Source organism: Triturus cristatus, chromosome 1_2 (assembly GCF_964204655.1).
Source record: "Triturus cristatus chromosome 1_2, aTriCri1.1, whole genome shotgun sequence".
Classification (NCBI taxonomy): Eukaryota; Metazoa; Chordata; class Amphibia; order Caudata; family Salamandridae; genus Triturus; species Triturus cristatus.
In genome coordinates this window covers 547,920,929-547,946,771 of record NC_140580.1, presented here as the reverse complement: position 1 = coordinate 547,946,771, position 25,843 = coordinate 547,920,929, and the positions used below count along the sequence as shown (strand labels likewise).

At 43.9% G+C, this 25,843-nt stretch overlaps 1 protein-coding gene across 7 annotated transcripts in view; it reads right to left on the bottom strand.

The window, feature by feature from the left end:
- The window catches only part of ARHGAP19 (Rho GTPase activating protein 19), a 209,646-nt gene that overhangs the window by 104,353 nt on the left and 79,450 nt on the right, over positions 1-25,843 (bottom strand). For all 7 annotated transcript variants that reach the window (XM_085606408.1, XM_085606401.1, XM_085606410.1 and 4 more), the window contains exon 4: positions 703-912. In XM_085606408.1, coding sequence (XP_085462534.1) covers positions 703-912 — 210 coding nt within the window. The remainder of the gene's footprint in view (positions 1-702; positions 913-25,843) is intronic.

Here is a 25,843-nt window from a genome sequence, read left to right as displayed (position 1 = left end):
CAACATGTTGCTGCTTTTACTAATGTAGTGACTCACTGACAAAGCCAGCAGGCCTGCCTTGTTGATGACACTCCAGTGTACTGAGTTTGTGGGTGTATTGTAATTATATGGTGCAGAATCCACATGGGGTGTAAAGCCACAATGAAAATTAAGCCGGTTGGGGGGGGGGGGGGGAGTAGGGGCAAAGTAGCCCATAATGTACTGAGCCACACAGTGCACCGGACAAAACAGATGAGAGAAAGAGCAGCACACAAGAGAGAGGCCAACACGGATCACGGGGAGAAGCACATATAGGAGGGGTAGAGGCACATTATATGAGAGAGCGGAAGCAGCACAGACAACAGCAGTGCCAGGTGTTTTAGGGAAGAAAAAAAAGTACATGCACTCTCATGGAGTGCTCAAATAAAAAGAAAATATGAAGCAGTGGAGGACTACAACCCATTCAAACAAAGGGATGTTAAGGCTATACTCCTGGGCGAGAACAATATTAAAAGGGGAAGACAAGCCATTGAAAAAGGAGCAAACAAATGAGTGTGACCAGCTTTAAGCAATAGGTGGGCTCTAAGCCCACTGTAGGTTTATGCTACGCACTCACATTAGTTATTTTACAACCAGACAGTTTGTGCTGTCTGGTAGGTGAGCTCTAGAAAAAAAAAAAAAAATGAATGGAAATATGAACTTTTTTCAGAGAGGTACACTCACCTGCAATTTTCAGATGTGCATGGTAATGCCGGTGCGTGAGAAGAGGCTCTGGTAAGTCACCCAAGAACATCTTTAACAGAGTGGCCACATCATTGGGGTGGAAGTCACCAGATTCGATGTCAATATCAACCCCACTATTAAGCAGATCTTTAAGCATCTGTTGGCGAACGCTGTTGCCAGGAATCCGAAATAAGCCCTCCACGCGCAGATCTGTTCAGAAACAGGGGCAAGCAGAAAGCAAGTTATGAAAGAAAGGTCCTTCCAGAACTGTTGTTACACTTCTATTAGGTTGAAAAGCTAATCTATGCAAACAAACTTAAGGGATACTGCTTAGAATGTGAAATATGTATTAGTAACACGCCGACATTTCTATTAGTTCAATTCCAAGTTGAGACTATTGTAGGAAGTGTTGTTTGTCTGCAAAGGTAGAAAAGCCATATTGTGAGACAAAGGGATGACCTATTCGAAGCCCAAATTGTCACATATCCAGCACTTGAATGCAGGGCACTTTAGTCGAGTTTGAGGAGGAGCTCCTCTTAAAGGGGAAGGGTTTGGGTTGGACACGTCTGTAAGATGAGTCAACCTGCATGATAAGGGCAATCATATAAAAAACAATCTTCCTGCTTTTAATTTGCGATGGGCATAACCCTGCACTCTGTGGCAAATCCCTTAACACTATGTCGAAGTTGAAAAAGCCTACTTTTCGGGACAGGACAGATTACAGGAGGAAAACAAGCACTTGATCTTTCACTGGAGCATGCTGAGGCTGCTGGTTCACCAGCAAGAAAAATACTGTGATGAACATTAAAGAATATATGGAACAAATAAAGAAAAGCATTCATAATACTGACCAATAAAACATCATCATAACGCAAAGGGCAGTCGATAAGTGTGAAGCTTAACCAAGTAGAGTACTGGAGCCAACAACATTACAGGGCTCGAAAAATCATAAAAATGTTATTAGATCTGCAGGTCAAGTAACTTGAAAAATATACTCGACCTAACTGTAATGTACTTAACCTCTGTCTCTGAAAGCTGAGCAAATATGACATAAGAGTTAAAGGCATCTTTATTGCTCATTCACTTTGTGGGCAATAAAGATGCCTTTAAATCTTGTTATCTTGTCACATTTGCTCCGCTTTCAGAGGCAGAGGTCAAAAGTCAGTTTTTCATCCTACTCGCCAGAAAGGACGAGTAGGCCCTAAAAATTGCTTGTCCTGATTAAATCTGACTTGCCATGGCGAGCGGATTTTGAGCCCTGCATTATGTTGCTCCCCTGCAGAGCATACTCAAAACATTGAAACATTAAATGAACACAATCTAACCTGAGAACGTGGAACCCAACTTAGAAAGTCATTAAACTGTATTGTGCCATGTGGGGTCAGCCTTCTAGTTTTTTTGCCACAGGATCCTCCCTGGGGTTCTCTATTAGAATGTATTGTTATTCATCTACGGTATAGTCCAAAAATGTTGGGACTGAGCTGAGACACCTATTGGATGGTGGATGGAACTTATCTTGTTCATAGTAAGCTGAAGTTCTCCTCAGAGTATTCGACCCTTCTTCCTTCTAGGAGTTAATTCACTTGGCAATAATTGGGAAAAACATGCACTTACTTCTTTTTAGAAGCTCCAACATTAACTAAGAGTTTAGAACTTTCAATGAACCGTTGGCTATTTCACTGAGCTCTCTTCAGCGTTCAACTATTCACCATAGTACACTCTTCAATTTAGCGACCTCTGCACTTTCAAGACTATTTTTATTTTCAAACAGCTTCTCCCTTAAGAACTGTGGTTAGTCCTTTTTGTTGTGGATCGTAACCTGTTTGTCCGCTTAATCTATCTGACCAAGCTTTCCATCTTCTTTATTTACCCGCTTTAAGGGCATTTTCATTGCCTCATTTGGCTTTAAGCCAATACTTGTGCATCGCAGACCTCAAGTGGAGTAAGCTTCCATGCACCAGTGGAAGTGCACAAAGTCCTGCATACTGCCTCCGTATCTCCCTTCCTCAAAGCATTTGAGATCTGCACAAAGGGAAACTTAGTGTTGCTTTCCTCCTAGACGCCAGTGTGAGCACAGTCATAATAAACTCTAGTGACCCACTCACACATCTTGATTTCATCTCTGTGCACAAGCAGTAGCTCTAAGATGTCCATGCTGCAAGTGTTGCACAAATTTGAAGAAATCCTTCTATCAGCGGTCTCTCACCTCTACACTTGAGGATCTGCTGGTCTTGCCCGTGTTGCAGAGAAAACAGTTTTGACTCTCCTGCTTCTTCTCAACTTCACTCATCTGCTCCCAGATAGGCAATCCCTACATAATGTTATGTTCAATCCACAGCACCCTCAGCCACCTTGTGGGCACTACATTTTTTACACTTCTGTCCGGCATTATGCGAACATTTCTCCCTCTTCATTTTTCCTGGGGTCAGTAGGGAAGGCAAACCTTCAGATGGACTAAACAGAAAAATTATTTTGCAAGCTACTTGAAAACATGTGGCTCAAATATAACTGCAGGAAAGAAGCCTCGCTATTATGTCAATGTTTAGGCCCTAAAGGTCATCAGGTCTTTGAAAATCGACCAGACTGAAGACAATATCACATTCTGAAGGTAATGTCATTTCATGTTGTCCCTGCAGTTATGGGACAGGAAATTAGGCCTCTCGCTTATTTCCAATAAGCAAATAGCGTGTTTGATATTCCAACACTTCAGACATCTAAAGAAAACTGCTACACAGAAAAAAAAGTATTGAACGAGTAGTATGTTCTACAACATATCGGCCCAATATAATTTTAGTGTGACTTATAATTACAAAGGTAGATAACAAATAAAAAATGTTCTTTACATTTTTGTGTTGCTAACTCTAGGCCTTTAAAATATGCACGACAAACGTGCACATATTTACTTTCGGAGCAAAAAAATATTGTGAATTCATTTTCATCTGCTGGTCAGGCTGGCATCTGTATGTTTCCTTAGCGAACAAGATTAAAGATTTCAAGGACGAAAGCTGTAGCCTTTGGACAGAAGTCAATGTATTCACTGACTATTATGTGGAGATTCTTTCAACAGATAAACGCAGGAAGAACAAAGTGCAAAAACATGAATTTGTACAATGCATTTTAAAGTTATTTTACTTTTGGTGGAAAGATTACATGTATAATGAATGCCTGTATAGGAATTCATAGGCCATTGGGGTTGAGGAGTTGGCCCAACGGCTAGGGCAGTCACCTCGAATCTGGAGAACTGGGTTCGAGTCAATCTCCCTGTGTCTAACAAAAATTAATGTGTCCTCATGTAATGCAACTGGTGCTATGTAAAGCGCTCTGATACCAGATACCTTCAGGTCAAGTTCGCGCTATATAAAAATCCATAAAAAAAAAAAAAATTGTATTTTAGCGATACGTGTCCAAACCGAAAACAAGAATACAAATATTTTGGTTTAGTAAATCTGTGTAAACCTAATGTTATGTATTTTAAAATGTCACAATTTTGTTCTGTTGAAAGTGTAATGTTAAATACAGTATAAATGGACTTGACTTACTGGAAGCTGAGTGGGCTTTTTGGGGGGTGGGCGTTCTCTGTTAGCTTGCACTGCTCTCTGCTTTTTTGTTCAGGCATTTCATTTTGGTTTGTTTGCTCATATTTTGCAAATTTGCTGTTTTATTGGCAGAATTTATTATAAAATCATATTATTGTTATAGAAGCTCTCTTGATTGCACTTTAACTTACTTGGCACATTTGCACTGTTGGCTTATTTGAACATATTAGCAGGCTTGCTCGGAATGCGCAAGTTTACAGACTCTCTTAAAGCCATGTTGTTTTTCTCATGCAAAATATTTTGTTACATATTCTAAACAACTCGCCTATTTATGTCTGCATAATTTGGTTTACTACTTCCTTAGACAATTCATGTGCCGTGAGCATAAAACTGATTTTCAGTTTCGTACTGACTACATTTCTGTTGTAATACTAACTACATTCACTCAAAGCATCTAATGATAAACAGACCAATTGAGAACCTTTTGCTAAATTATTTTAGCACAGTTTTCAATCCACTTTGTCTCACATAATCCTGTGGATCGTCCCTTTCCGATAGAAATAAAGCATTGACAATAACACTCTACCTGTTGTATGCAATTTTGTACTAGGTGCACTGCTACTACATAAGAATACACTGTACAGCTCTTTTCTAGGATCTATTCCCCAATGATGCCTACTGCAATCCCCTCCCCGTTGTATCTGGTCCCAGGCAGCGTTATTTACTCTCTGACTTTGAGAGCAAGCGAATGTGGGCTACGAATCCATGCTGCTTATGCGGTAAGTATAGGGCTGACTTCATCAACATTACCTTCTGCAAATATATATACCTTGGCCAAGTTTTACTAATAATTGGCCAGTTTATGTTCGTGAGCATATTACATATAGCACGGTCTTCTTAAAATAGTAAAAAACAGGTTTCACAGATGCACCATTAGTGCAGCCAGAATGAAGTTCAAGCTTTGTTTCATCGGTAAGGAAGGATGAGACAATCAGCAATGTCTGGGCATAGTTCAAAGTGAAAGACATTGTCCACAGTAACGTAACTGGGTAAGCCCTTGCAGGGGAGAGGCTTCTGTGAGAAACTATCTATGCCTGCATGTAACTTTATTTATTCAGCCCATCTTACCGCTCACATTATGCAACGGGCATGACTCCTGTGAAACTATAAAATGTGCCACTTTTGGGATGTGTGCCAGCCCTTTCCCTGCTTTCATACTCCGCTGACCCTACGACAGTCTAGGATATATTGATTCGGATTTGAATTGCCTGTATAATCATTTTGCTTTCTATAATGATTCTTAATTGTAATTAAAGCTTCATGGTTTGGGCTTTGAATCAGGTCGTGTGTAGGTTCTCTTTATTTACGTAGGCCCATCCTCATTTGGGACTCACACGGCCCGTTCGGTCTTATCAGTCCCTTGCGTAGAGCATTACTTTTTTCCTAGTTTTGTTAGGTCTCGCCTTGCTACCGCGTAAGCGATAGCAAGGCAGGACTATTGTAAGGGGGCTTTAAAAGTGCTCCCAAAAAGCGGATTGCATGGCTAGCACGCGAACAATCACGCGCATCGTGCCGCCATGCAATCCGTTTGGCATCGCACTTCAAAGGGTCCGCTCCCCCGCCTGGAATGCGCTCCCTCGCCCAGCGCGCGCGCCATGCTCCGCCGGGCTTGTTTAATTTAACTACTTAATTCCATTGACAAACATAGCTCTCAAATTTCCCTGGCCCATGTGTGAGCAGCACAGCAAGGCCAGGATTTTGCTTTGCATTTTTTAAATTTTTTATAAAGCGCGAACTCGATCCAGAGGTATTGGAACGCTTTACACAAGCACCATTTGCATGACACGAATTCACATTTTTATAGGCACTGGGAGATTAAATGATTTGCCCAGAATCCTCGAACATGGTTCCACATTTAAAAAGTCGGCAGCTCCGGTCCTAACGCCACATCCTCTCCCCGAGAGATCTGCATTCGGGGGGGGGGGGGGGGGGGGTAGTCCTGTTATTCCATTGTAAAAGCAGGACGACTCCCAGAATACAAAGTAACATACCAGGCTTGCGTGAGGTACTCATGCATTAACATGGGAAACATGAGAGTTCTGCGAATTCTCTTAATACCGGGCCATCAATTTGGCATCTTTCGCCACTTTGACACTTTTCAGCTTTTTATGAAACACTTATCCTCCTCTCAAACTCTAAGCATTCTAAATTTTAGAAAGACACGAGGAACGATCGAGACATTTGCTCAGGATCGCACCATTTGACAGAATTCAGCAAATCCCCTTGCTCCTTCTTATGCTAATTTTAAAGCCAGCATTTTCTCTCGGCAGCTGCCCTTGATTATTGCTGCACGCGGAGCTGTGTGCACGGATGAAAAATACTTCTAAGACCTAAACAAACACGTCCTGCCTCGACTGCTTAACTAGAGGCCCAGTGGGGAAGAGACGCTTTGGGAACAGTCCGTAATACTCTGTAAATGGACTTCTGTTGAACTCATTTCCCTTTACCTTATAAGCGAAAGGAGAAGCCCGCCTTGGCAGACCGCCCATAAGTAGAAAATAGATCTCACGAACAGACAAAAGCTATGCTTGACACCATAAGAGAGTCCAAGCTTCTTAACCAACTGTTGCATTCTGGTACTTGTAGTTTCAGTTTTACCATGGGCTCAAAATTCTCACTTTGAAAAGTCGCCCAAAGAAGCCGTTGCCGTTGCCAGAGACAAGCCTGTTGTGTGGCTTGAGCCCTGGCTTGTTTTTTTTTGGTAGGCAGGAGAGATTAAGTGAATTGCCCAGAATCACAGGATTTGGACGCGACCCCGAGTCTCGAACCTTGGTTTCCAGCACCAAAGTTGGCAGCTTTAGCCGTCAGACCACATCTCTCCCTCTTTACCATTGCCTGAATCTATTTAATAATATTTTCATTTTTAATTCTAAATACCTGCTAATGGACAAATGGTAACTGGTCACAGTTTAAGATAGACCTGTCAATTCCTTTTAGTGTACAAATGTTATTGCATCGTAGTCTTTCTATTATATCAGTAGCCATGCAGCCAGCGGTGCTGACGAAGGGTGTGGAGTTGGGGGTTCACTCTTTCGGCAGAGATGCCACGTCATTTGCAGCGATATCCCGATTATCTTGAATTAACCTTCTTTTCTTTTGTAACTTTTGAAACTATCTTAATGTGTAGCTCAGTGAATAGTGGTGATGTTTTTTTTTTGCATATCTATATAGCGCGAACTCGACCCGAAGGTATTGGAGCACTTTACACACGCACCGTATTTACATTACACATTCAGGCGCGGGGAGATTAAGTGATTTGCCCAGGATCACAGGATGTGGACGCGACCCCGAGGGTCGAACCCTGGTTTCCAGCACCAAAGTCGGCAGTCTAGCAGACGGACCACATCCCCTCCCTGGTGCTTGACACAAGGCGCTTAATAGATGGAAAGCTACAGTTTTTATCAGATAAGATCGTAAAGTGCTAGCCCAATAAAAATAAATAATTTTAAAGAAACGTACGAGACTTCAAAGTCATATTCATGGTCACCCAAAATAGTTGCACTTCTTAAACCCTCCCCCTCCCGCCCTGTGGCTATCAAAGACCCCATGTGTGTGGAAACTTCTAGCTTACCCTCCAATGGGAGATGTGCCCCCCCCCTCTTCAACCCCACCCCCCTCAACATCCTTGCCAAGGGGGGCAGGAACAAATGGCAGGGTTTAGAAACAGAAGTATATGACTGTACTGCCCTAGAAGGCCCGCTGGTCAAAGGTTCACTGACGGCCAATGACAACGAGGGGGGTCGCGGGAAGGATTGTGGGGGGCGGGGGGGGGGATGCTGAGCAGTTTTTAGCAGATACATCTTCTGCAGATTCGTGCACACAAATAAAACAAGCATTTGCAATGCAATAGGTCTCGTAGTTACACGAGTTAAAGCTATTGGCATTGTAAATGACAATGCCAATAGGCATTGTTATTTGCAATGTCAATAGCTCAAACTCGCGTAAATGCGAGACTTAATGCATTGCAAATGCTTGTGTTAGATAATGTCCTGATATATGGCTTGAATTTTATTGCTGGCGTTTCCTCCTGCTTTCCACAAACCAGTGAGTTTAGGGAGGCTGCATGCAGGCCATTTGTCAGGCCATAAAAGACCGCACACAGGGCTGAAACCAGGGCTCAGGAGGTGTGAGGAGCCAGGCGGGCTATAAACTTTTGGCAAAGGAAATGGCGCAACAACATCCTGAGTCCATTGTGAACATTTGATTTACGTGCGAACAAGTGGCGAGCCTGCAAGCATTTTTGTAGTTTTAATAAAATTATAAAAAATGCTTGCTGGCCCACATCAAATGTTAATAATAATACATCAGTAATACAGCTGTTATCGATCTTCCTATGGAGAGAGAGGCCCGTGTGACCCGTTGCTGTGTGCATTTCATAAGGCTTTATTCGGAACAAAAAAGCAATGTCCATAAAAGGACATATATAATAAAATACAATAACAGAACAATTACAATCACATTACACAGCTGCAGGCGAGGGGAGAATAAATATTTAAAAACTCATACTTTTCCTAACATTGATAGCTTTTAGTAGGAAAGTAGCAGTAAAAAAACAAATGTCAGGATGGTGCAGATTAAAGAGCAATTTCATAGAATCATGTACTGTCCTGACACCAAACTTAACAAAAATGGGTTTTAAAAAGGCTTCACGGAAGTTCCCATATAATTGACACAGCAAAAGAAAGTGCATAGTGCTTTGTGCTGACAAGTTATCACACGGGCAGGGGCCAACAGGCTGCTTGTTCACGGAAGGGAAGTCGACCAGATTATGCACAATCCCCATTCTTAGTGTAGTTAAAACAAACTGGTGAGAAACTCTGGTCACTTGGGTCAAATAAGGTTGATAACCCTCCATTTCATTCATATTGCTGTAACGCACACAGGTGGATAGAATGCCTGTATTGCAGGCCCGTCTCTCAGTTTTACACATCAAAAAGATATGCTTCATTTCTGACTTTGGAATTTCTGAAGCCCCACATCTATCAGTTTTAATATCAAGGCCATAGATCTCCTGGAAACTGTTGACAATATATTTAATCCATGGGATCTTTAAATGGTTATCAACAGTGAGACAATCATTAATAATGGCTCTGTTTAAAGAGGTCTCTTCTTTCAGCCAAATTGACCGCCACAGCAATAATGGCCTCAGGAGGATCAGATCGTTCAGAAATGGAATACCAAGTTCTCTGTGGACTATGTCATTAGAAGCAGATTTGGGCAGACTCAAAAGTCTTTTTAAAAAGACATTCTCCTCCACCTGTAAGCACCCAGCCGGGGCAAGAACCCAAACCCCTGCCCCATAAAGGACGGTGGAGAGGCATCGTGACTGAAAGATCTTAAGCATATTGCATATCCGTTTATCCCCTAATTTAGTGGCAAAAGTAAAGACCCCATTAGTGCTCCTTACCATCTTAGCTCTAACACTTATATGCTCGCTGGCCCAACTGCAATTCTTGGAAAAAGTGATACCAAGATAACTGAAATTATCAACTTGTTGGACCCTATGTTCATCTATATAATAAGAGTGGGGCTTACTCTTCCCCGGCTCACACTCCATGGTATAAGTTTTGGTTTTATTAATCACTAATTTTCTAGATTTAATAAACTGAAAACCCATCCATTAAGCGTTGAAGGCCTATCGGGGTCCTGGACAATAACACTGCATCATCCGCATAGAGTAATACCGGAACACTGATATTATTAACTCTAGGGGCGTCTGACGCTTCCGTCTGTAGGACGGAGTCCACTTCATTAATGAAAAGGGTAAAGAGCAGGGGGGCAAGAACACACCCCTGTCTTATGCCCCGTCCGATCAAAAATTTAGTGGTACACTCCCCACTAGAACCATATCGTACGCTAGTACGTAGTTTGACATAGAGTCGGGGTAACAAAAAGACAATACCCTCAGGGGCCCCCATTTCAATCAACTTGGCCCAGAGAATTGCGTGGTCCACCATATCAAAAGCACTACTAAAGTCTGCAAAGCAGAGATAAATAGAGCCCTTCTTAGCCTGGGTGTATTTCTCAATCAAAAGTTTGAGATTTAAACATTGCTCGATCGTCCCGCGTCCCTTTCTGAACCCATACTGGCAATTTGCCAGGATGCCATTGGTTTCTGCCCATTCTTCCAGCCTGACCAAAAGTACCAGACTCATTATTTTCACAGAGGAATCCAACAGGGAGCTGGGACGGTAGTTCTTCACCTCCCCCGATCTCCTTTCTTAAATATTGGTATTATAATTGATTTCTCCCAAGTTGGGGGTACCCCAAAACAAACTGCTGCATTAAAAACTTTAACCAACATGGATCCCCATACCTCCGGGACTAACTTATAAACAATCGATGGGCACCCCATCGGGACCCTGAGCCTTTCCCCCTTTGCTTGCACCGATGCTAAGACCTCGGTGATGCTAATATCCAAGGGGACAATGGGCCAACTGTCATAATTACCCAAGGCTTTATCCGAATCAAAAATAATTGAAAAATGGGAAATCCATGTTTCCATACTGACCGTAGAGGTTAATTCTGGTACCTTCTCATCTTTTAAAAATGGACAGTTAACAGTGGCCCAAAATAGTGTACAGTCTTTCCTTTCAGCAGCCTGTGTCAATTTATCCCAGGCCTCGTGTTGTAACTCTGTCTTCCTTCCCTTAACTGTATTCTTATAGTTTAATCTAAGCTGAGACACCTGGCTCCTAACTCTAGGTTTGGTTGCCAGTGCATCTTTAAGCTCTTTAAGTGCAAGGGTGCAAGCATGATTGAACCATCCCCTTTGCTGATTGGACTTACGCTCAGTTGATTTGGTAAATTTTTGATCAATGATGGAATTAATTCTAATAAAATGTTGAATAGAATCGGCAGTGACGTCAGCCTGCTCAAGAATCTCAATAATTTCAAATAAGCAGCTATTTATAATTAGATCAGACGTCATTTCCGCTTTGTCGCCATTCCATCTTAACCTTGTACCATTTGGTCTATGTGGTTCAATATTAGCTATAACCCCCGATTCAGGTACAAGTTTTTTATTCCATAGAGCAACCTCTACAGTAATACAGTTATGGTCGCTAAGCATTATATCCACGACCTTAGGTGCCAGACTCCATGGGACAAGGCTCGATGACATACTAATAAAATCAATAACAGTATTTGCCCCCCTCCCAGAAAATGTGGGAATACTCTCACCTAGATCATTCTTTTAATTGACCAATATTTCCATATCATGTGCCGCTAAGAGATGGTTCAGGGATTCCCCATACTATGAGGGAAATGGAGATCCACATCCCCAAAGCGGTTGGTGACCCCACACATACAATGGTTGGAGAGGGGACATACTGCAATATTAAAATCCCCCGCCAAAATAAATTCAAACACAACATTTGAGCCCGCTATAATATCAATCAGAGCACTACCTAGTGCGTCTACCACCAGGTGCCTGGTGCTGTCAAAGATGTTATTATAAAAATTAATTAAAAGGATGTTTCTTCCGTCCCCCTGAGAAAGCCATAAAATCTGGGAATGAGCCCCCACTAAAACATGTTTAACAATAATGGGTAGTTTGATAGAGATCAAAACCAGAAGCCCTCCCTTAGCTCTACCAGAAGTAGATGCAGTAGCAGGTAACTGGTAAGAGGCAAAACCATTGTAACCGGAAAATTTTTTGCACCATGTTTCCTGGAAACAACAGATATCGAAAAGGTCGATAAATTCTGACCACCCCAGACTATCTTCTTTAGATGCTAACCCCGCAACATTCCAGCTGGCAAGAAAACTACTCGAGGACCCAATGGATGTTTCAATAACTTCATCCTGGATAAGTATGCTTGGACTCGGGCAGTGGTTGACTACTACAGGCAAAACCCCACTACCCCCTCATCATCACCCACGAAACTGGTTATCGGGCAAGAATCAAGAAGCATACTAACATTAGCTGGGGGCCCTATAGTAATTCCTTCTGACTCTACTCCACAGAATACCGTTCCAACTTCAAGCAGCGCCTCATCAAGATCCAGTCAATCGTTAGAGTCTAAACCACTCAGGGATTGAAACCGGTTGGATGTAACCACCTCAAACCTACTGGGCACACTAGAGGCACAGCCACTACCCCTTCTAAAACCATTAGGTGGTTGATCGATTAAATGTTGATAGAAAAATCCCAAAGGTCTGAGTAAGATTCCCTGGTCGTTCAGGGGTCGAGAAGTAGCTCTGAGCAAGGTAGTGGTAGCAAGTTGGGGATTTTTAAAGTTAAAGTTAACAATTACACAATCACCACTGATATCCAATTGACTCTGGTAGTGGTTAGAATTTGATCGGACAAAGCTACTGGTAAAACCGCACTCTCGGTTAAGCCAGGCCACAGTTTTATACTTCAGGGATTCATGGGTTTCTGGGTTACTACGAGTCCCGGTGTCCGAAAGTGGTGGAACGTTGGTTAAAACCACCACATATAGTGCACAGTCCGGGGGTAAGCTAGGCGTCGAGTAACCATATCTTTTATAGTTCGCTTCGATGTTCCCTGGCTTATCCACTGTCACAGTTTTGGTTGGAGTACTTAAACACACCATTGGGTTCGGTACAACTACAGTAACTGGACAGGATCCCCCATTGGGTATCTTAGGGGTCTCCATTACAGTGCCATTGACCTTTAAGGATTCTTCTGGGCTAACCTTTGTCCCAATATGCGAATTCAAAAGGCCTCCCAACCTCTTTATTTCCCCCGAAAGAATATCAAGTTTGTCCATTAACGGTTTGATAATTTTATCAAACTTTGCATCTATAATGCTAATCAAGAGCTCTAGCTGCTCGGGGTCTAGTTTCACGAGAGTTGTTAATTACTGTACCTGGGTCACTGACAACACACTTGGATGGGGGGTCAGATCTTTTTTTGTTATGATTCCCCCCCCGTTTTGGAAGGGTTATCCTACCTACACCCCTCCCTGATCTTAATACTCTCTGGGCTCTCAGAGCCGGAGAGCATGAAACTGGTGATACATGGGAAGACTCCGGCGTGATCAGGTTGGGGTCTGGTTCTACATGGGTAACCGTAGTTGAAAGTGCAGGAAACTCCAAGTTAACACTAACATCCCCTAATGGGGTGGACAAGGAAATAGATGAATTAGGAGCGCTGGGTAATGGGGCAGAGGTACTCCCCCGACCCAAGGATTGTTGGCGCTCTTTATTAATATTGTCAACTACTTTAACAAGATAATTGTCAAGGGTAGCTGAAGTAGGACGTGCATTCTCCTTGTTAACTTTAGACATGATTGGCTCTCTAAATATGCATACAGCCAAATATATGATTACAAAAACCGAAAAAAGCCTTAGTTGGGAACTACCAGTATCCCTTAATACAATTATGTTAAAACACAATCCTACAAGCAAACAAATAGCAAATGGGGCACAATAACAGTCCCTAGGTGAAAGACCGAATAGTGAACTGTTCTATTACCCAGTTCTGTATAGGCGATTTCGAAAAACCAAGGACCAAAATCTGTGGCCCAGCCCAGCCTCGGACGGCCACAGACGGCCCGCCCTTAGCCCGGCGTCCGCGACGCGGAGGAAGCTGCCGCAATTTATGCGCCTCCGGGCACGCTGGTCCTGGAAGTGGGTGGGCGGTGCAGGATGTTGGCGCAGGGCTTGCTGGGAGCTGTAGTCCCCCCCCTCAGCGACCGTGAAGCTGGAAATCAACGGCAGCGGGAGGAACAAACAGCGTCAGGGTCCCAGCAGCAAGTAAGAGGAGGTAAGTCCGCCTGGTCCCCTCCTCGGCCCGTTTAGATTTAGAGAAGGTCCCCTTGCTGTGTGCATTTGGTACCAGCTAACGGTGGTTTGACCAACTTGTTTGTAGCTATTAGTGCTGGGGTTGCACAGCACTCTCTTGTGCAGCATGTTAGCCAATAAAAAACAACAGAAGCCTGAAACTGAAACACATGTCAGAAACATTACATACGCAAGTTACACTTATGGTTATGGGCCCCTTGGATGCTGTTTGAACTGTTAAATACAGGGATAGTCAAGGGTCTGTGGCCCCTCTGGCGGCTGGGGCCCGGTGTCACTGCGCCTTCTGCACCAATGGAAGTTACACCCCTGGCTTGGTGTCCACTTTGTCTGTCAGGTCCTGTGCCGTGAGGGTGCGGGTTCTGTGTTTCCGTGCATGCTGGGTGGAATGTGTGCTTTGTGTGTTCTATACACGACTGCTTCTGCGCCTACCTCGTCCTAAAGTGCCAAGAAGCACAGGTGCGCTTTAACCAATTGTTTAAATGCAGTGTGTGCAAAGGTGTGTGCGAGTGCTCACACGGACTGTGCACACGCCTTTGTGTGGAGGCCAGCGAAAACAGAGTCAACAGTAAGTTTCGTCCTGCAGCACTTTCTACCCACGTCTTGCCTTTTCTTAGCGCTACGAGTGACCGACAATGCCGCACAGACATTAGATTTATTTGTAAAGTGCACGATCACACATAGGTTTTCCTGGCTCTGATTGACAGATGTTTGTTACCCAAGTGAGTGGAGGATAAGAGACCGGACAGGACAGAGGCGCAACTAGAGCCTAATTTCGGGGGGGGATCTGCAAATTCTTCCAACAATAGGCTTGAGTGGAGATGCAATGGATCTAACAAGCATTGGCATAGCCAATAGGTCTTGCCTTTGGGACCTTATAGTGTTTAGCCAAGCAACAGTTGATGTTGTTGCACAAAGGATATTGTGCTGCATAACTAACTACTTATAAGGTCCCAAAAGCGAGACCTATTGGCTATGCCAATGCTTGTTTCACTTACATACATGTAGACTGGTTGAAGATAAAGTCACGTGAAAAGGTGTTACAAGTTATACCTATGCAGTGACTGTACCACATATGCACGAGTTCATAAATATGAAAACATCAATTCGTGGTATGCACCACGGCCACTTTAAATTTCTGATTTTACTAATGGACACAAGCAGCAGAGTACGTTTTTTTTTTTTTAAGGGTTTTGATAGTGGAACCAAAACCATACGCTTGTTGCCCAATGTCGAAGATCCGTCAACTGAAAGTTTCAGAAAGATCGCCTTTTATAAAAATTTAAAAAAACACAAGAGCTTCTAGTCACTTGTTTCACACAGCTATTGCAAGGGAGCAATTCTAATGAATACATATATTGGTTCATAAAACAAGCGCCTTTTTTTTTTTAAACACGCTCGTTGAAAAAAAAGCAACATTTGCTAGTTCCACTTTCGACCGCTAGAGGTCACCAGCCCCAAAAGGTTGAAACTTCAAATCGAGAGGAAAAGGAAGAACCAAAGAAAATCCAATGCGTATTTAAAGAAGTGCCATTTAATTTTTTACTGTCTAAATACGCGTTCATTTGTAAAAGACCACCATTCATCCCGTCATTAAACAATCTCCACCACTGCATTAAACCAGCGCTGGCACAGGAGGCACAATTCGAGGCAAACGCCACAGCAGTGACGGCTCTAAAAACGCACCAGTAATTACATCAATCAAGCGCACATCGAAAAATATCCCGCTCGTGCTCATCCTACTCACAGCCCGAACTGAGAAACTGCACCAACACCACAAAGCGAAGACAGCGTAGCATTAATACGTAAAAGCACACCTATAATACAAATGGCAAAATCCACTGACAACTAATCCGAAACACCATTTGCGAAATCCAAACCCTTCATTATGTGCATCCTTGAGGGTGTTGGCGATTTTTGATGGTCGCAAAGCCAGGGCAAGAGTCAAAGGCAACCTTCGAGATGGCCTTTCCACCGAACGGAACTTGTGATGAAAACCATTATTGTACGAGAGTGCCAACTTTAAAACGACAGCACAAACAACTGTGTAAATCGTATAGTCACTCGTCGTTAATCTAAAATATTCCAAAATCGACTTTCATTGACGCACTATCACCCAAATGCTCAACTTCGGCCTAGGGATCTCGGACACGGTCACCACTGGGCGGTACCAACCATGTAGCCTACACTTTCGATTAAAAATCTATCCATTTGCTGAATAACTCCGCAGCACGATAAACAAAATGAATATAGGGCTGAAATGAACAGCAAGTTCAATCTAGGGTTCAACGATTGGAAAGCACAGATATAAACGAAGAGGCCATTCATTACGATTTAAAACTAAAGGAAAAAGACACACAAAAACCAAGGGAACATTGTGCAAAAATGTATGCTCAAGAACAGTTCAAAAGCTTTTTACCCTGGCTATGAAAAATACTAAACCCTCCCCTCCGACAGATACACCATCAATCAATACCTGCATGGTTGGCTTCCGTTTAAAGCTTTATTTGGCCAATTTTTAGCCGTAAAAACACCCCAAACTCCAGAAGTGGAAACAGAAAGATAATCACGCCAATACAGTAGAATTATATTGAAATTATGGTTTTCAGATTTGGTGTCTAGAAAGTATCCTTCAACTGGTAGATCGCATTGAACGTCTTCCTTTTCTCCCTCTACTCCTCGTACGATAACATAGGTTCCTACAAACACATTGCGCCCCCCCCCCGCCTTACATTTTAACGTCAGAATTTACTTCTGCATATTAATGAGCATACTTTTTTTCATAGAATTTATTTACTCCCATTTTAGGCATGGAAGTGTTTGGACTTCAATAGAGTAGAAATACTTCCTACATTTTAGACGTGGACTTAAGACATTTGTTAAAAAAGACAACGGCTTGAGGACAGAGTTTGGCCATTTTGTTCTGCTGTGGCTGCTCTTCCCTGAAGCTTCATGTGACCTGTGTGCACAAAAGAAGTTAACAAAATCTAACAATAGACCCCAAACTCTAATCTAATGGAGCTGACGGAGAACTTGATCGAGGTTGTACAGGAGTCTCCACAATGCTTCTTGGCTATGGCAACATCTATGTTAGCTGGTGTTAGAAATGAGATTTCTGGTTGGCTAGGGCATACACCTAAGCCAGGCAAAACCCACCATGCTTGTCAGGATAAGGGAGTTACACACCAAAGATAACACCTACTCACCACCTTGGTAGCTTGGCAGAGCAGTCAGGCTTATCTCAGAGGCAATGTGTAAAGCATTTGCCCAAGACACACACCAGTGACACTAGGCACAGCACAAAAAAAGACTCCGCGCAAGGTTAACTAAAATATCCTTTGTATTATACATAAAACAATTTTTACCACAATCACATAAATCATTTTACCAACTAGAAAACTGTTGTGACGTCGCAGATCATAAAACCACTTTGCCTACCAGGCACTTGTCATAACATCACAATTAGAGCATGAAGTAAATAGTTATAGGCTGCGCACGTCCCAAAAATAGGATGAAAACACCACTTTATATTACCATAGAACATAGGGCACAGGACCCCTGTGCTCATATTAGGCACCAAGTGAAGCACATAGCAGCACCTGCATGACTATTAGCTGCAACCTGGAAATTCCCAACACTTGGGTGGCACGAACCTCTGCCCACCTCTCAGAGGCATTATGAGAGCTGTCCTGGGGATACGGAAGCACCCATGTACGTTTTCACAACGTCCCCTTGGGACCGAGAAGGCAGGCCGGTAAAGGGAGAGCCCAATGTAGGCCAACTGCTTTCCGGTGACCATTGAGCCCAGCGCACTGGTGCTCCAGTGAGGGGATATCCTCTGGCTCGCGGGGCATACCCCACCTGTGGCCAACTTTCCTCCCGGTGCCTCCACCGAGGACTTGGCTGGAATGCCACAACTCAGGGGTAGCGGCCCCCTCATGTGAGTGCCTCACCCACCTGCCTGCACATCAAAGCCCCCAAAAGCTGCTGAGCCTGCCGGTTCTGAGGCCGGACCAGTGTCCCCAGCACCCACCCAGGGGACTTGCTCGCCTTCACCCGGGTTGTCACCAAGGGGGCTCCTGTCAGGGAGAACACTTTCGTTGCAGCAGGCCCAGCGGGGCGAAGTCTCTGTCCGTTTACTCTCCTGGACTCCAGGGGAGACTGGCGTTGCTTGCTGTCCCCAGCCTTCCTTGGCTGCTCCCTGCTCTCTTGCTGGAGAGGTGGGCTGACCCTGTAGCAGCTGACGAGGCGCCAGAGCCCTGGTTTGCCAAGGCAACTTTCTCCACCGTCCCTCAAACTGTCCACATCGCGGTTCCCGTCCAAAAGGGAGGGGGCAGCGCTGAAGGGGGATTTCAGTGTGCGGCGCGGCAGCGAGCAGCCTGTGCTCTGTTACAGAATGAGCCCACGCCTCGGGCCACAGAATTTAAAGCGCTCACCACACACTATCTGCCGGTTTCCTTTCCTTTTAAATAACAGAACCAAAGCGCTCCAAGCCCGCTTTCTGCAGACAGAAAGCGCTTTTGCCAGACTTTTTTTCAGGCAACAAAATGAAGCAGCAGCTATAGGGAGAAACAGCCAGGTGCAGTCAACAGCCCTCACCACGTGCAGAGCAGGCTCATGAAAGCAGACAGCAGGCCAGCACACAGAGTCCTTCTGGCAAAGATGCAGTCTTTCCAGCAGGTCAGCACAACAAGGCAAAGTCAAAGTGAAGGTTCCCTGCCAGCACATCAATCTTCCGGTGCAGCATGTCGAGGCAGCAGTGTTTGGTTACAAGTCCCACGTAGTGTCTAAAATAATGGGGGCACAGTACCTGTACTTCTACTCCTAAAGTCTTTGTTCTGGGGGCACTTCAAACAACCTTTAGAAGTGCACAACACCCCCATTCAATCCCCAGCCCTGGCTCCAGACATACTACAGGGGGACAGAAACAGCACTGTGAAAGGTAGGCACAGCCCCATTCAGGTGTAAGTGACAACTCCCTCCCCCCCCCCCCCAACCACTCTAAATGCAGGCCAACCATATTCAGCCCTCTATGAGTCATCCAGGAAAGGCAGGACACTCCTCAACTCCCCTTGTGACGGTCTACAGTAAATGCACATTCCCAGCCCCCGTCATTCCAAAACCAGACAGTGAATACACAACCAGGCAGGGCACAAAGCCATAATCACATAAAAATGCCCACTTCTAAAAGTTGCATTTCTAAAATAGTAATAACCAATCCGCTTTCACAGATTGGAATAGTTGCGATAAATCCTGCCTAACATACCAAACATGACCACGCTACCCCTTTCACATCAGAAACTACCTCTGAAACATATCAAGGAATCCCCAATGCAAACCTATGAGAGAAGCAGTCTCAAAGCAGTGAGAAACCAAATAGGCTGGTTGCCCCTACCATGACACACAACAAAGGCACATGCCCTACCTTTTACCTACACAGCACCCTGACTATAGGTTGAAGCATCAGGAATTTAGTCAGAATATCCTGGACTTTTTTTAGGAAAGGCTTTAAACAGCACCATGGCCAAGATGGCTCCAATGAAAAGGAGCCTCTGTTAAGGAGTCAGGTGTGACTTCGGCATGCTAATGGTAAATGCTAAGGATGTCCACAGGGCAACTGTAATCTGGAGCTGGTTTGCAACTGTCTGAGGTGAATCTGCCTTTGCAACAAGTCATTGAGTTACAGGAAGACTTGTATTCTAACCTCTTCAGATGAGCAGCAACTACTACCATCACTTTTATCAACATGCGAGGGACACTGGTGCGGGCAAAAGGGAGCATGGAGAACAGAAAGTGCTTGCAGCCTGTCTGAAACCACAGGTAGAGTCTATGGGTTTGCAGGATAGGGATGTGGAAATCTGAATCCAGCAAATCCAATGCCACCATATAGTTGCCTGGATCCAGAGCAGACTGAACTAGGGCCAAAGTGAGCATCCTGAACTTGTCCTTCTTGAGGAAGAAGTTCAGGGGGTGTAGGTCTAGAAGAATGGGACCTCGAAAGGACTGGGAGGTCTGCTGTAGCAGAGGTAAACTCTGTTGTGGCCTCTGCTGTATTCCTCTTTCAAACCTTCAAAAGAGGCGATATTTGTGGAAGAACTGCCATACGGACAGTTCAAAGTGAAGACAGTGAGCTATTGTGCTGCTTTCTTTGAAGCACTGTAATGAAGAATATGCCTAGTCTCCAAAGAGACGGATGCCATCAAATGGCATGTCCATGAGGGACTGTTCGGCATCACTGGAGAAGCCTGTGGATCTTATCCATGCGTTGTGCTGAAGCACCACGCTGGTACCAACTGCCTTACTGAGACAGTCAGTAGTGTTTAGGCCAGACTTGCTCACGTACTTGCTCCATCTTGGCCACCCTGATTGATTTGTTGAGGTTGACAGGATGGTCGTCTGGGACTACGGGCAAGAGATTGTTCACCATGACCACAACATGTTCAAATAACACCTCTGGAGGCAACTTGAAGTCACAGACCTGAGACCAAGACTGGCAGAGGAGAACATTTCCTGAATGCCTCCATAAGTTTCAACTCTGTCTGAAGGTGGGTTGTACACAAATGTAGGTTTAGCCTACTGGTGGAAGTCTGAACCACAAGGTTCTCTGGTGTTGCTTGCTGCAGGAGGGCAGGTGGGTGGTGGGGGTTCCTGGTATCGCCCAAGTGGAAGTCTGCGAGGGCCTCATTAAATGAGAGGAGTGATTCCAAAGAGGCCTGCCTTGGCGGCAGAACCTCAGTTAGTACATTTGTCTTAAATTGCTATGAGGAAAGCTGCCGGACTAGAACTTCTATTGCCCTTCTGATTCCCATAGCAAACAAGGCAGATTGCTCCATACACAGCCAGATGGACAAAGGGTGACAGTGGACACAGGAGAGCTGTCTAGACCACTGGCCTCCTGGATGTGTAGAAAAAGATTCTCAGCATCATACACTTGCAAATTGTCATCACAATTGTCTTCATATGGCTACAGGTCTGAAACTCTATATGGCAGCAGAAGCTAGAGTAAGAATGGGGTTTTGGAAGAAGTTGAGGTGGGTAAAACTTCAAATCAAAGTCGCAGTGGATTTGCTTTAGTTTCTGAAATGTCTATCGGCTACATTCCGACATCAGCGGCAGGGTGCCCAAGTCAACGCATGGGGAAAAGGCGCAATACTTGGCTACGGAGTAGGGGTGTGCGTCAGGCTTTAAGTCAGGGGGCAGACACTGGAGTGAGATCGAGAGGCGCAGTCAGCGTCAAGGACAGATCCACCAGCAGTAATCTGACTAGAAGCCTCCTCTGATCCACGGGGTATGAAGGTGCACCTGAGGGCTTCAGGAGGGTACCATAAATCTACAACCCAGCCTCCTTGATGGCTTGAATCTGCTCCAATATCACAAATGGACTTTGGAAGTCTGGCTGAATAAGGACCAGTCATTTGAATGTGTGCCACATTGTTCTGTTTGGGTTCTTTTATAATACCTTTGTGCCAATCCACTATTGCACAAATAGTGAAACTTTTAATCCTTTTGTATGAATGAGAGTGAGATTGACTGATATGAATGTGAGAGTAAGAATAGTTGGTAATAACAATTCAATAAATGTCTTTTGTATTTTTGATGAATTTCTTCGTTGCCTTGGTTCTTTCTGTTCATCATTGTCCCATTATCATCTTCTATTGTTATTCTCAAGTTGGTTTCCTTAAATATGTACATTGATGGATTAGGACCAGTGACACAGTCTATTTTGAGGTGGCAGACTAAGATCTGGAGGAACCTTAAAGTCTATGTGACATCTCCGGAGTCATGTTTGGACTACTTGTGTTTTTTAAATTTTGAGCTTACCTAAGGACTTGGGACGGGTGATGATCGCTCTCAAACAGTCTTGGGACAGAGAACGCATCAGCATCCTACATCTGGATTGCGCCTTCTGAGCCCTTCTATGGTGCACAGCGACAGAGTACAGCCTTGTGGCCCCAAAAGGCCTTAGAATCAGTTCAAGCACATTTGCTGCACTACTTAAGAGTTGTGTGAGGCGCCGCAACACCAGAGAAAGACCATTTGTTTGTCAGTCACTAACATCCGTTTGTGACAATCCTTATAAGGTTTGAACCCTTCCATGTTAGGAGGTGACATGTCCCTTGCACACTGGAAAAAAGTTGGTACATTTTCTGTTAAATGGCAGAAATCAAGAGAACAAGCTTCAGCTCTGGACTAAGTCATAGCTTTATTGAATGTCCCAGAGGCACATATTGAAAACAAGCCAGGGGATAAGACTTCAAACCGCTGTGATACTGGGGTTGGCATGTTTTTTCCAATTATTAAAACCCTACAAAGAGGTGTTAGTCATTCGTCAAGACATAATGTTCAATCCGATCACTCTGCAGGTAGAAGTGTAATGTAAAGTATAGAAAAATAGCAATAGCTACAGTGTGCAGAATAAAAATACAACTGGTATCCCACATTCAATATGAATTAATCACGGTTGTCAGCACCTGTATTAGAATAAACAATCAAAAGACAATCAGAAAACATAACTGATGTGACAATATCACTTTAACCCCTTCGCTGCTGCGGACATTCTGCTGCAGCGCTGGGGGGGGCAGGGGGGCAGCGCGGTGGGCCTGTGCTCATGACGGAGCCGCTCCGTCATGAGCCACAGTTGAGCTGTGCTCATGACGGAACGGTTCCGTCATGACTCCGTCCATTTGCGTTGTCGCCCCGCACAGGCGGGGAAACAGCGCCGCGCAGGCGGAGCGGCCGCCAACAGGATTGTCATGACGGAACCGTTCCGTCATGAGCACACGGCAACCGTGGCTCATGACGGAACGGTTCCGTCATGAGCGGGGAAGGGGTTAAACGAGCAGGTACACATACCTCTGAACAGGTTATGACCACTGTAATCACACCCACTGTGCCACCAAAATTACCACAATGTGAATAAATCAAACACATATACTGGTGATAATGTTTCCATAACGATTATCCGCAAACGTCAGGTTTTGAGCCTTAACTCGCCAAAAAGTTAGGCAAACATAAAGCAGAGCAACGGGTTTAAAAAGGTCAACACTAACAGTCAGAGTAGGAGTATTATAAAACAATAGTCAAAATTGGGTCAGTGACAAAATAGCCATCAGCTCTAAAAACTAAAGCCATATCCTCACCATGAATACAAAGGAAATTAGGAGTTCGGCAAATCAAGTAATGCCAGCTAAGCACCAAACAGAAAAGAAAAGCCACAGAATGTAGATGGTGTCAGGCAAAGTAATGGAAACAAACAAGTCCCTATAGAGTTAAATAGAACGGGGCAATTGCCTCACTAAGGATCAAGTGTCTCCCTACCGATATAACCCAGTTAGCATAACAAATGTACAGAAAAATACTTTCATTTAATCAATATCGAAAACAAAATTCATATACATAAAAAAAGGTATTCATTATTTGTAAACATGTATTTGTAGACATCCAAATTCAAACATATGTTTCTACAGATAATATAATAAAAATTACTAATACTCCTCTTCACAGAGGTTACAATCTAAATAATACAACAATAATTCATGTGTCAGTTAAAAACTTTTTTTAAAACCTCAGATTCGAGATGGCTCCATGTCATCCATTGATCAACGGTACAGACAGCTGAAAATTGGCGAGTTTCCAATGTCTTTGGGGCATTCCAGTTTAAGGAGTATTTGCATGTCATCTGCATAGTTATAGCACATGAGATGAAAATGATAGATCAGTGCTGGTAATGACTTCATGTAGATGTTGAAAAGCATGGGCGAGATTATAGAGCCTTGAGATACCCCTGCTTTTGTAAAGTGTGGTTTGGATGAGAAAGGATGGGTATGGATGACATTAGTTCTGTTGCAAAGGTAGGATGTGGTCTAGTCTACAGCAGTCCCCTCTATGACGGCTTCGTACAGTCTTTGTATCAGAGTGTCATGGTCAACCGCATGAAAGCCAACTGAGAGGTCAAAGAGAGGTAGCTCATCAACCCAGTTGCGGTCATCTGTGTTCTTCTGGTCTTCCCAGATGGCAAGGAGGGCAGATTCTGTGTCTCTTCCTGGACTGAATCCTGTTTGGAAGTCAGAAAGTATGGCATTATCTTCAATGAACTGTGACATCTGGCGCTCTTTCCATCAGTTTGGCCAGGAAAGGTCCATTTGTAATCGGTCTGTAGTTGCCAGGGTTCAGCGGGTCCAAGTTTGTTTTCTTTAGTAATGGGCGTATGTAGGACACCGACTTCTTCTGGAAATATTCTAGTAGTTAAGGAGTGGCTGATGATTCGTCTTACTAAAGTGGCAGCAGAGATTGTTAGAAGATTTGTCTTGAAGGTTTGCGGTGGACACGGGTCAGAAGGGTTGCCGGCAGGCCGGCTTGCTTTGACCAGGTCCATAAATTCGTTGTGTGAAATATGTTGGGAGGAACAGAGAAGCTGGCCTTGTCCGAAAGCAAGAGGACATTTCCCATGCGGTTTGTGTACCGTCTGTCGATTTATGGGATAGGACGCTGAAATTGATTTGGAATCAGCTACCCCATGGTAACTGTAATAGTAGTAGTGCGATATACATGATAACATGCCCTTATTCATTACATTATACAGGCATGAGTGTGCAAAATAAACATCAATATTTCAGAACACTGCTTTATATCAGGTGTACACATAACCCCAAGATGACAATTGTATTTTTTTTTTTAGAAGAGTGCTACAGTGATAGTGCCCAGCACCAGATTTGAAAAAACTGCATTACATATCTACTGGACACAAGGGACATGGTTTTCTCTATCAGAGGGAACAACAATGTGTCTACAGGCTGAAGACCTATATTAGGGGCTTGAATGATGATATTCCTTGGAGTACCCTGCCTTGAAAGATGCATTTTTCCAGTCAAAGTGTCTGTCCATGGTTATCTGTGCCTCATAGGGATAGTGCCACCCGGTTTTTCCCTTGCCAAACACCTCCGTACTTTGTTACACGGTCTTGTGACGGACTTGTTGTTTTACACTTCCCACACTGTATTGTTAACAGTTACAACGATACCCAATTTTTACGCACTACTGGATGGGTATTCACTCACGTGAACAAGTCTCTCTTGGTAGTTTCTATATATATATTGTAGAACTGCATAACCAGCATGGACTAAATGTAAGGTTTTCAACCCTCATGTTGGGCTGGTATATTCCCTTTAGCATTGTCTAAGAATTATGGGCCGTTTACACTATGTTGGGCTTTTTTTGATTTTGCTCTCCCACCCACCCCCTCAAAAAGGTAAGGATGTTACTTTACGGAGCATGAATTAGACTATTGGTTCCACAATGCAGCAGCCACATACAACACCCACACGTCATATTGACATCTCTGGTGAGGCTGAGATACCATGTTGTGGATTAGACTACATTCCCCAGGCTCCTGATGGTCAACACCAAATCTGATTGCCAATCAGTATCCTGGAAACAGCTGCATTCATGTCGGCCGGGCTTGAAGGAAGGTTTCTTCTCGCTCCAAGCATTTAAGTAGAAGCAGCAGTGGACTATATTCAGCCCAAGGCCCGACTATCTTGTGCGTTTTTTATTTAATCACATCCCCTTTCTGATGAAACCCCTTCGGACTGGAGGAGTTATGAACATGTAACATTTTGCCCAACACCTACTACATTCTGTGGCTTGTTGTGGGTCTTTTGTCTTCAGTTCAGTGTTTTGCTGGAATTAATTGATTTGCTTTATATTCATGGTAAGGAGATGGCGGTAATATTTTAGAGAGGATAGAAATGTAGTCACCGACTATTGTTTTATAA